At 41.1% G+C, this 11,227-nt stretch overlaps 1 protein-coding gene across 1 annotated transcript; it reads right to left on the reverse strand.

Moving 5' to 3' along the window:
- Nucleotides 1-1,283: 1,283 nt before the first annotated feature.
- Nucleotides 1,284-9,066, reverse strand: LOC126374599 (beta-hexosaminidase subunit beta-like). The gene is made up of 9 exons (XM_050021288.1): nucleotides 9,054-9,066; nucleotides 8,287-8,396; nucleotides 7,227-7,435; nucleotides 6,749-6,861; nucleotides 5,739-5,925; nucleotides 4,290-4,419; nucleotides 3,363-3,440; nucleotides 2,363-2,565; nucleotides 1,284-1,692 (listed from the first exon to the last, which is right to left on the reverse strand). The coding sequence occupies exons 1-9, from the start codon at nucleotides 9,064-9,066 to the stop codon at nucleotides 1,530-1,532; spliced, it is 1,206 nt and encodes a 401-aa protein (XP_049877245.1). The 3' UTR covers nucleotides 1,284-1,529.
- Nucleotides 9,067-11,227: the final 2,161 nt, after the last annotated feature.

Genomic DNA, 11,227 nt, shown 5'->3' on the forward strand with positions numbered 1-11,227 from the left:
CCTGGCAGAGGGCAGCAGTAACTGTCAGTAGGTACTATTCAGAGGCGGAGGACAGGAATTCTAGTACGACTTTGAAATACACTACTCTGGGCGCCATCCCACTCGCGTTTCACGAGTACTGCGGGGCGGAAGGCAAGAGGGATTGTTCTAGTTTTTCCCTAAAAAAATATTATGAACAATACTACACCGACAAAAACGTGTCTCCTAAATTAGTGATGATGCAGAGACATGCCATCTTTTAGTTATTGAAGGGCCGTTTCTAATAATTGCCTCCGTCGTCTAGAGGTTATAACGGTGGGCTCTCGAGCCAGAGCTCGAGAGCCCACCTATAGACCTATAGACCTCTGGGTCTCGGGTTCAATTTCAGGTGGGGACATTATAATGACTTTGTAATCCCTAGTTTGGTTAGGGCATTGCAGGCTTCGGAGGCCACGTTAAGTAGTCGGTCACGTTATTTACTCAAGTGACCATGTAGTTGGGGCCTTTGATGAGGTCGGTCATTGACATCACAACCTACACGAGAGAAGAAGACAGTAAATATAGTTTTATAAATGCACTTTAGCTTCGAACTTTTGACACATTCCGCAAGTTACTATACTAGCGCTATTTTCTCATATAGATAAGTAGATTCAATGTTTAATTAGTTTTAAAGCGTTACTTAACTTCTTAATATAAATTAAACACATTAATAATGGTGCTAATTCCTGTAAACACCATCAAATTTTTTTTTAAAGTTATATCCGTCGTTTTCTTATCCGCCGAAAAGGAAAGGGACGGGTAATTGACAAGCATAAAATTTATGGAACACACGTCAATTTTAAGCACAAATCTAAAACAACCGTCTAAAAATTTTATATTGGCCAATAACCCGACAGAATTATGTTGATAGCACACGTCAAACGGTTTGCATACCAGCGACATACTTTTTGATTCGCCCGGGTTATTCATTAATTTACTCATTCTTCCTAAAATTAAGAGTTGTCAATCATCCGTCCCTTTCCTTTTCGGCGGATAAGAAAATGACAGGTACTTATAACAAAGTAAAATTAGGAAGTGTCTGCAGGAATCGGGGCCAATATGTCACAGTCGGATTGTATAAAACAGCAAGCCGAAATGTACTTAATACAGGTTCCAAAGCCCTTTTATAACATTCGTATATTTTTTTAATTAATGATTATGTCAGTAAATAATGCTCACGAAATGTGTGGTACAGTCTACTTCAATAAAAGGCAATTGAGAATGAACGACATTAACATTTTGTTTTAACAATATAGGCAGGCACCTACTCTAACTTAAAAAATATTTTCTAAATACAATTTGATAACAAAATATACTCAATAATACTAGCTATTAAAAGTACACATCGCGGTCATACACGGATCAAAAATCAAATGTTCTCATAAGCTAGAGTACGCAGAAGCCGGGTCCGCTAGGCGGCTCGGCGCGGATGCGCCGGCGCTTCATGCGCGGCACACTTGCTCCGCACAGCACTTGTGACGTCATATAATTCATACCGACGACGCCATAAACTAGAGTACGCAGAAGCCGGGTCCGCTGGACGGCTCGGCGTGGATGCGCCGGCGCTTCATGCGGCACACTTGCTCCTCCGCGCGTTGCAGAACCTGAGACGTCACTTCCCGTCTCGTGTCACTCCACAGAACTTCTGCTATAGCTGACGTTCGAGGCCACACACTGAAACGCATAAAACCAAACTAAAAAAATTATGTATTTTGAATCACTAGCACCGTACGAGTACTCCGCCTTGAACCGAATTGAGTCTTTGAAAAAACTTGGTTGATCTCAGGTCAAACAGCGTGTTGTATCAAATCGTGAACTACCTGCCTAGGCCGAAGTGTGTCCTGTAAAAGACCTATGAGTACGCTACTCTTTGCCAATATTCTTAGGTGTGTAGTTTAAATCTCTGTCATAGAATAAAGAAACTAAGTAAGAACGGACACTGCGCCCCGCACCAGTTTGTATTTGGCGTCGAGGTAGATTTACCTCACCCCTTCGTTGGGTCTCACTTTACTCTAAATAGCCGTATTAAGGAGTAAGGATGCGCATGGACTGTCTGTCTTGGTCGCGCGTACGAGTTAGAGTTGGACATCTGGCAGCACGCTAAAGCATGCTTTATAGTAGATATCCTTACGCGTGATGTCGCCTCGTCGATTCTGCCGCGTACGGTGCTCTCTCTCGCTCTAGCAAATGACGGCTCTGAGTAACAGAGAAGGATGAATAGGAAAATGCGATGAGGTGATGACAGATGAGGTTTGGCTCTTAGGCGGCAACGATTTTTGTCTAGAGTGTCTGAGCTGTGTCGCTGTGCATGGTTTCATTGCTGCGTGCCCCTCAGCTAACTCACCGGCTGATCACATTGGCGTCGTCCATCATCTCCCCCCACATGCAGGCTTCCCCCCCTACCAAATTCTGCAACAAGGTCTCGTTTGCCACTTTGTCTTTCACCGCGAGCCTTGGCTCCACCTTGTAGAATTTTGTGAAGGTAGTCCCCAGTTGATCGAGGTAGTATCCAGATGATTGTAAAACGAACCGGCCACCATTTAGCAGCTGGAATTAATAAACAAGAAAAGCTTTCATTACAATAGTAACGGCCTCCGTGGTCCAGTGGTAGTTCGTTGTGCTCACGATCCGGAGGTCCCGGATTCGAATCCCGGTGGGGACATATCACCAAAATCACTTTGTGATCCCTAGTTTGGTTAAGACATTACAGGTTGATCACCTGATTGTCCGAAAGTAGGATGATCCGTGCTTCGGAAGGCTTCGTTAAGCCATTGGTCCCGGTTACTACTCACTGATGTAAATACGTAGTCGTTACATGAGTCATGTCAGGGGGTCCTTTGGCGGCTCAGTAATAAATTCTTTATCGCGTATACGTATAAAGAATTTATTACACTTTTTTGGGTCAGCATTGAAACAACAGCGGTATTAAAGTTATTTTCAATAATTTCCAAGAATTTATGATTTACTAACGCGACATAAAATACGCGACTTAGAAGAAAAAGTATATATGTATTTTTTAAATGTGCAAACAAAGTTGTTTCATATCAGGATACCCAACAAAATATGATCTAATAACCCAAGAAAAAAAGATTATCCTCTGTCAGTTCCTTTTACAAAAAATAGAGTCATCGTTATGAGTTTTCCGTTCAGTGATTTCGGACTTCAAAATGACAAAACATATTATTTCTTACTTTTATTAGAAAGATTTTGAAGTCTGTTTAATTTTTCTGAACCTCCTGATCGTGAGCCGAAATAAATTCATTTTGACGCCTAAGTCATAGAATAAATAATAATACGACATAGGTACCTAAGTGTAATAAATAGATAGATTTAATTTTATTTACCTCAGCCGTTAGTCGCTCATTTTTCCACACCTGCACGAGAGTATCACGTGCAAAAGGAACGTTAGCCTCGTATGATTCCTAGAAAAAATATTAATACAGAATAAATCAGTTAAGTTTCATAAATCAAATCAATCAATTGGGTCATGTACTAGGTTGAAGATAAATTATGAAATTCTGAATAAGTACCTACTAAATAAAGACAGATTTTACTTTGTCTCTTAACTTATTTATGAATTTTGATCAAAATAACTTAATAGTACTGAAACTAGCCTATTTCAAATGAGTTATTGCTCCCGTGTGGGTACAAAAGTTCTTATTATTGTTGTTATTGATCTTATTGTTGTTATTGAATACTTATATTTTTTTATAGAATATTTTTATATATAATTAATATTAAATTTTTAATAATTTGTACGCGTATGTATGTCTATCTAAGTATATAATATTATACGTTGAATATCTCTCGTCACGTAGGTCAGGAAAAGAAATATCTTTGTTTAGAAATAACCAAAAAAAAAATACTATTTGTTTTCTTTGTATGTTCTTTGTCTCTGTTTTATTGTGGACAAATAAATAATGATAATAACGTATGTATACCATTATGTCTTGAGACAGAAGGTGTCACTATGCTCTGTTTCTGTTGTTAATGATTTTTCTCCTCAGTTATGTTCCTGTTTACATGTTTAATAAGAAAACTACGATGAAATAGAATAGGCATAATAGGGTGAATAGGCATTTTCTGGGTAAGCTCGTTCCAACGTCGATCTCTTCTTCTTGTAGAAGAACGAAGTCAAGAGCAAACCCATCTTAATTAAAAAAAAAAAAAAAATATTACTTACTTACAACTGCAATTACCTGAGACGTCTTTATATTAAGATATCGCTACCATAAATGCTTTACACAATGAAGAAATAAACTCAGTAGTACCTCCCATACGATAGTTCGAGTATCCTCTTTCAGGAATGATACTATTCTTTTGTAGAATAAAGTAGACAAGTCATTGGAAGATGTCATATTATGTTTCTCCATATATTCTTGTATTCCTTTATTTTCTATCCTAAAACAAAACATTTATCTTTAAGTAAGTATGCAAAAAGATCCCTCGCTCCACAAAAAACAATTAGGTATTTGTCTGGATAAAAGGTAAATTATAAAATGCTAGTCTAGCAATAGAAGCCAGTCTGAAGATGATAAAAAAACTGTCCCATTTTTCTTTTTGAATTACTTTCGAATTTGAATTATTACTTACTAAGTAGGTAACGAATGAGTACGTCGTTTGAACGCTTTAATTGATTACGTCATACCACAGTATTTCGATACAAATTCATCATCTCCTATCTCAAGTTTTCACAGGGCCCGCTTACCTAACCTGAACATTTGACAGATCCGTTTTTTTAAATAAGCGACTGCCCGTCTGACTGTTCAACCCGCGAAGGGAAAACCAGCCCAATACAAGTAAGATCACATACTTGTGAAGTGCATTTCCATACAAATTCATTACTTGGTCCTTGAATAGAACATTTTCCTTTTGACGTCTCTTAAAAAGAATCTCATTTGACTAGGTTGTCAAGTAGACTATTGAAAGAAGTGACACAAAGGCCACTATTTTCATTCGTATACGGACCTTGCCGCTCTCGGCAGAAACAAATATGTTTCACATATCTACTATAAACAAGGTCTGTATATTATTTGGGTAGCATGTTTATGTAAGGTGGTTATCCCACGACGCGGTCGCGGTTAGCAGTGAAGCGGTCAGCATTTTTTCACGTAACTTTTTGTACATTTGTCGCAAATGGGATTAACTACTTGGCCGAATAAATGCGGAGCGCTGAGGGGCTCTCACGCGGCAATAAAATTAAAAAAACAGGCCTGAGCTGAGATGCCTAGTCCAATGTACGTCTTTCTAGGTCTTCCTCTGCCAGCCCTACCACCAATCTTCGCTTTATATATTGCTTTCGTAATCCTATTATCCATCATCCGCTCTATATACGTATGTCCAAACTAACTTAACACTCCATTCTCAGTCTTAGTCACTATATCGTCTTTTACACCACATGATGATGATGATGATGTCCTCCCAGACGTATCCATCGACAGCGACACCCTTAGCTGGTGTTAGCCTGGGCTCTTGCATGAGCGCGAGCGTGACTAGCAAAATTAAATTTGAAAGAGGGACGAAGTGGTTGGCAAGGTAGTATTGACTTGTATGTGAATCATCGATTTGTTCGCATGACCGCAACCGCTAACCGCGATCGCGTGGTGTAATAACGGCCTACGCGCTATTGTTCTAACAGCCTCCGAGCCCAACGCTTAACCACTGACCACAGACGCCATTATTTATACTGCTATCGGGCTAAGCCTTTAGTTTTACTTTACCAGCACTCCGCAGTAACCTCATCGCCACCCAGATGTATGTATGTGTCGGGGAACAGCTCCTGCACTTCCCTGAGTAGCGCGCCAACGAGTATATACGTCTCGTTCTTGATCGGGTTCATGGGGCGACGGTCACGGGCACACACCGTGATGATCTCAGGGTGGGACATGCCCCATGATAACGCGTGATCTGCGAAGGATAATAAAGTGCTAACCACAGATCATAGAGACAAGGGAGATATGCATTTAGAACTTTTGGTTCTGCTTTGCACCCCCCCAAATCCCCTGGTGGTAGCTTCCCGCTTATGGACTGTAGTGGTAGGTATTTGTAAAATACTTCTAACTAATTTCTTCTTCTTCTTGACTTTTGTTGTCCGAACGTCGCGTGTTTTATTGCAATCACAACAGGAACGGTACGGAAAAATATCGGCGCCCGAAAGACTTAATATACGATGCTGACGACCCAAATACTCTAGCCATAGAGGCGGCCAATCACTCAATGGATAAATAAATAAATGGTCGAGGATTTATCTGCCCACTAGAGTCGGTTGTTTTTTCAATATCACTGAGCTGAGGTTCGCGCCTCGGCCGCACCGAGACATTTCTAGCCGGACCGCTATATCGATTTACCCGCCGTTCGTTGCGTCGAAATACAAACGTTAGATGTAGTTGAGCGATACCAAAGAAGCAATGAATGACGTGGAAAGTTTTATAATACGATCGTTGTCATGGTAAATCATTTCGTTGTGTGCATACTTCGGTCCCTTTCTCTATAATAAAGACTCTGTGGTACTATTACAACCCTGACACAACATTTTCGCTTCTTCGACTCTTATCAAAATCTTTACACGTGCTCTCTGGTTTAGAACACTTTAACTTATTGCTCCCCAGTTTAGAATAATTTCACTTCTAAACATCATATTTTGTGAATCTCTTTTGATTTTTTTGAGTTATTAATTGAAAGTTTTTTCTTTATCTTTACTTGCAGACTAATCTGGAGTATTTTTACTTACCAGGCATGTCAATTTCGATGATCACACGAACCCCAATTCCCCTGGCGTGGTCCCTGATCTTCTCCATCGCGGGTCTTGTGTAAATGAGGGTTGGCCAGTAAGCACCCAGTCCACTAAAAGGTGAGCTAATTTTATTCCCAGACTCACCATTGTGAAGTCAATGAGCGACCCTATCAACTCTGGTGTCAGGGTTACTATTGAACCGCGAAATGCCCCTGACATGGCTCGTGTAACGACTATACATACTGAAGTAAATAGTAAAGCTAAGATCATTTTAATATAATCAGGTGATCAGCCTGCAATATCCTTGCCAAACTAGGTATCTAAAAGTGATTTTTATGATATTTCCTCATTGGGAATCGAACCCGAGACCTCCAGATCGAGAGGCCAACGCTCTTACCATTGGGTCACGGCCGCCATTGCATTGGTTTGGAGGCGCATTGAGCTCACAGCATTACGTTACATAACAAATATTTACCTAAGTTCAGGAAACTTCACGCTCTGATAAGGGAAGCTCTGGTCGTCCACGATGTGCCAGTGGAAGACGTTCATCTTGTTCATGGCCATAGCGTCCAGCGTCATCAGGATGTTGGGGACGGAGATGAAGTGACGCGACGTGTCCAACAATAACCCTCTATGTTTGTAGTTTGGGTAATCTTCAATTTCTGTGCTGTTTATAAGGACGTCCTGAAAGGCATAAGCATAAGCACTGGGGGGGGGGGTTAAAACGGCCACAAGGAAGCAATTCATTTGTATGCATTGCGCACTTACTTTTATATGCGCAAATGTCAAATTGCAATATTGCTTTTTTAAATGAATTGCTTCGATGTGGCCGTTTTAACCGCCCAGGACTATATCCCAATTGGGGTAGTTAAAGCTACATCCATCGCAAGATGAACTACCCACACCTCACCGAGATTTTTGTTGGACCAACGTGATAGGTGGTGAGCCGTATCGCCGTCTATAATGGTCGAGCCAACTGTGATGGTGAAAACTGCACTTCAGATGAATTAAAAGTCATTGGAGCAAGTTCGAAATGGCGAGGATCACTGTGACCACGTCCTGAAAGGTCTTAGATATATCTGCTGTTAGGTACTAGATATATTTATGATTATATGCGAAACATAGCTAAGCTTTCTGGGCTGGTGGCACGAACGGCCTGGAAACAGGGAAGAGTAGAAGAAACATAACATACATAGCCAATATACTTGCGTCGCATTGCTGGGCACAGGCCTCCCCTCAATCAATCGGAGAGGGTTTGGAGCATAGTCCACCACGCTGCTCCACTGCGGGTTGGTGGAGGTATTTTGGGCTAGTAGCCCGGGGTCAACGGCTTAACCTGCCTTCCGAAGAACGTAATCTTACTTTTTCTGTCAATCAGGTGATTCAGCACCAATGTGACTTTATGAAACAATGTGATGTCGACAATGTCCCCATCGGGAATCGAATTCGAACCTCCAGATCGTGATACCAACTGACCGCTAGGCCATGGAGGCTGCTACAGATGGCTATTCATAATAAAAATGATAATCATTTACCTTATAACATTTGGAAAGATAGAATAGCTGTGAGAAAGTCTCCAGTCCTCTCATGATGCCCCATATGGAGGGAGCTATGAGTGTGGACACAGCTGACACCATCAGGGTATCTAGTTGAAGAAACACGAAAGTAACCAACGGCAAAAGACGGACGTTTCAGTTAGGTGGTTCTCATACGATACTGCGCACCGGCGCGGTTGGCGGTGAAGCGGTTGGCAAGGAAGGTCGCATTGACTTGTATGTACCTAAACAACAGACACCCCCTCACTCCACCCCACCCCACACTCCATACAAAAATGTTATTCTTGTCTTGTGCCGCCTTAGCTTGTAAGTTCGAGCGAAAACTGTCCCCGCGCATTACAGGCCTGATCACCTGATTGTCCGAAAGTAAGATGATCCGTGCCGTTGGTCCCGGTTACTACTTTCTGATGTAAGTAGACGTTACATGACCCATGTCATGGGCCTTTAACGGCTCTATAATAACCCTGACGCCAGGGTTGATAGGGTTGGTATTCCACCTCACAACCCACACGACAGAAGAAGAACATTGAAATATATAAACCCAGAAGCAGTATACCACACATATAGGTACATCTATTTCCCGCTGGGTTATGCAGAGACTATGGGACTCTATTTGCTTCGATCCTGACACACTTCTCTTGCTTCCTCCACATTTATCACTTGTTTTACACACACATACGATACCACTGTGGTATCCAAGGAACTTTCTTCTATTCAGTGGATACCACAGTGCCCAGTTAACTCACAATTCTCACTCATATCAAACTGCGGGTATTCATCACGTTGACACGGCTCACACAACTCTATGCGGAGTTCCTTCAATGAATTCTGGTTATAGCTTCTAAGGAAGACGTCCATACGGCTTCGATACCGACTAGCGATCTTTTGGAGAACGTTTATGTTCTCTCTAGTTCTATCAATGGCTGACTTTAGTAGTGAACAGTCTTCTCCGACAATCTGTAAATGCAGTTTAATGTTATACTCCAAGTATGTCTTACTTAAGGTTTGAAATAACAATAGGGTAGTTTCCAAAACTACTTAGTCAAATCAGTTACATTTTACTAATCGTCAAAAGTCGAAATTACTATGGGATTTGTATGAAAAATCAACCAGGGACGTCATAGAAAAACGTGGCAAAATGTCGCAATTATTATTATTTTTTGTCAGTTTTAGATCTGTCTTTATTTAGTAATGAATTTCATAATGGTTAGGCTGGTTTTCCCTTCGCAGGTGGGAAGGTCAGACAGGCAGTCGCTTCAGTAAAAAACCGGACCTGTCAAATCTTTAGGTTAAGTAAGCGGACTCTGTGAAAAAACAGGATAATGCTACAGACAGGTTCCAACAGTCCATTTTCCTGATAACTCTGACGTTTTAGTTAAGCTATACAGAATGTTTAGTGAGTTGATATCAAATTAAATTTCATATCAGAAAATTCATGAAGCTTTTAGTGTTTCTTTTAATATTTTCAGTTCCACAATTTTGCGACGGAAAATACATAACATAAACTGCCTATATACGTCCCACTGCTGGGCACAGGCCTCCCCTCAATCAACCGGAGGGGGTAAGGAGCATACTCCACCACGCTGCTCCACTGCGGGTTGGTGGAGGTGTTTTTACCGGGACCAACGGCTTAACGTGCCTTCCGAACCACGGAATCATCTTACTTTTTCGGATAATCAGGTGATTCAAGCCTGAAAAGCCCTTACCAAACAAAGGACAGTCTCACAAAGTGATTTCGACAATGTCCCCATCGGGAATCGAACCCGGACCTCCAGATCGTGAGCCTAACGTTCTAGCCACTAGACCACGGAGGCTGTTAGACCACGGAGGCTGTTAGACCACGGAGGCTGTTTGAATCTTCGAATCATCCCTCAAAGTTTTCGTTACGATGTCACTAACACCCTGTATTTAATTCAACACGATTAATGGGCGTATCGCTTACCAAAACTACAAAATTTGTTTCTCAAGCAATACATTTACCGTCATTAAAGTTCACTTAGGTTCACCAAGCAAACATTTAATCTAAATATATAAAAGGAGAAACTGACTGACTCACTGACTGACATATCAACGCACAGTTGAAACGGCTAAACGTAGGCACTTGAAATTTGGAAGGGACGTAGCTTAGGTACCGTAGAGGTGCATTAAGAAAGGAATTTCCGGCATTCCCACGCGGTCGGGAATTAGCGGGAAAATCCTTTTGTATGGAAAATCTAAACCACTTAAGTTAGACGCTTGAAATTTGGCATGCAGGTACCTTAGCAAACTTAAAGCTTAGTTGCAACAGGACATTGCAAAATTCCCACGGGAACGGAGTTAGCGGGAAAAAACATTTGTATGAAAAAATCTAAACCGCGTAAGATAGATGTTTTCAGTCTAGCATGCATGCATACCTTAGTAAATATAAAGTTTAGTTATGGCTGCATTTTAAAAAATGGGGGTTAGCGGGAAAAAATGTTGTATGAAAAAATCTAAACTGCATAAGATAGATGCTTGAAATTTGATATGCACTCCCGCACACACAAAGATCTCTCTTTTATAACACGCCACGCGGACGAAGTCGCGGGCAAAAGCTAGTAGACTATATGTATGTCACGCAAACACAAATAAGACGCAATAGTGTGGTGCGCATTGTGTGTGCAATAAAGCGTCCAATTCAACTCCCATTGGTCATTCCAGACGATAAGCAGTAGGTCACTTACCTTTAACAAGGAAGTAGGTAACAAACTAAAACGGGATTATGTCCCTACATACGGTCACGAGCATTAATATTTTTTCTCTTTGGTACCATGTCACATTAATTTTTTTGGCAACTTGAACTGTAAGTTTCACTAAAGGTCAAATATGTTAGTGTGACAGAGTCCTAAAGTGGGTACATTATATTGCTCATGACTGTACTCATAATATGGCTAAGAAAGGG

The sequence above is a fragment of the Pectinophora gossypiella genome, chromosome 17 (genome assembly GCF_024362695.1).
Source record: "Pectinophora gossypiella chromosome 17, ilPecGoss1.1, whole genome shotgun sequence".
NCBI lineage: Eukaryota > Metazoa > Arthropoda > Insecta > Lepidoptera > Gelechiidae > Pectinophora > Pectinophora gossypiella.

Coding starts and splice junctions, on each gene's coding strand:
- LOC126374599 (XM_050021288.1), bottom strand. Junction 4,420..5,738: donor GAGGTTACTGCGGAGTGCTG/GTAAAGTAAAAC, acceptor GTTTTGTTTTAG/GATAGAAAATAAAGGAATAC. Junction 1,693..2,362: donor GACGCCAATGTGATCAGCCG/GTGAGTTAGCTG, acceptor TATGCGTTTCAG/TGTGTGGCCTCGAACGTCAG.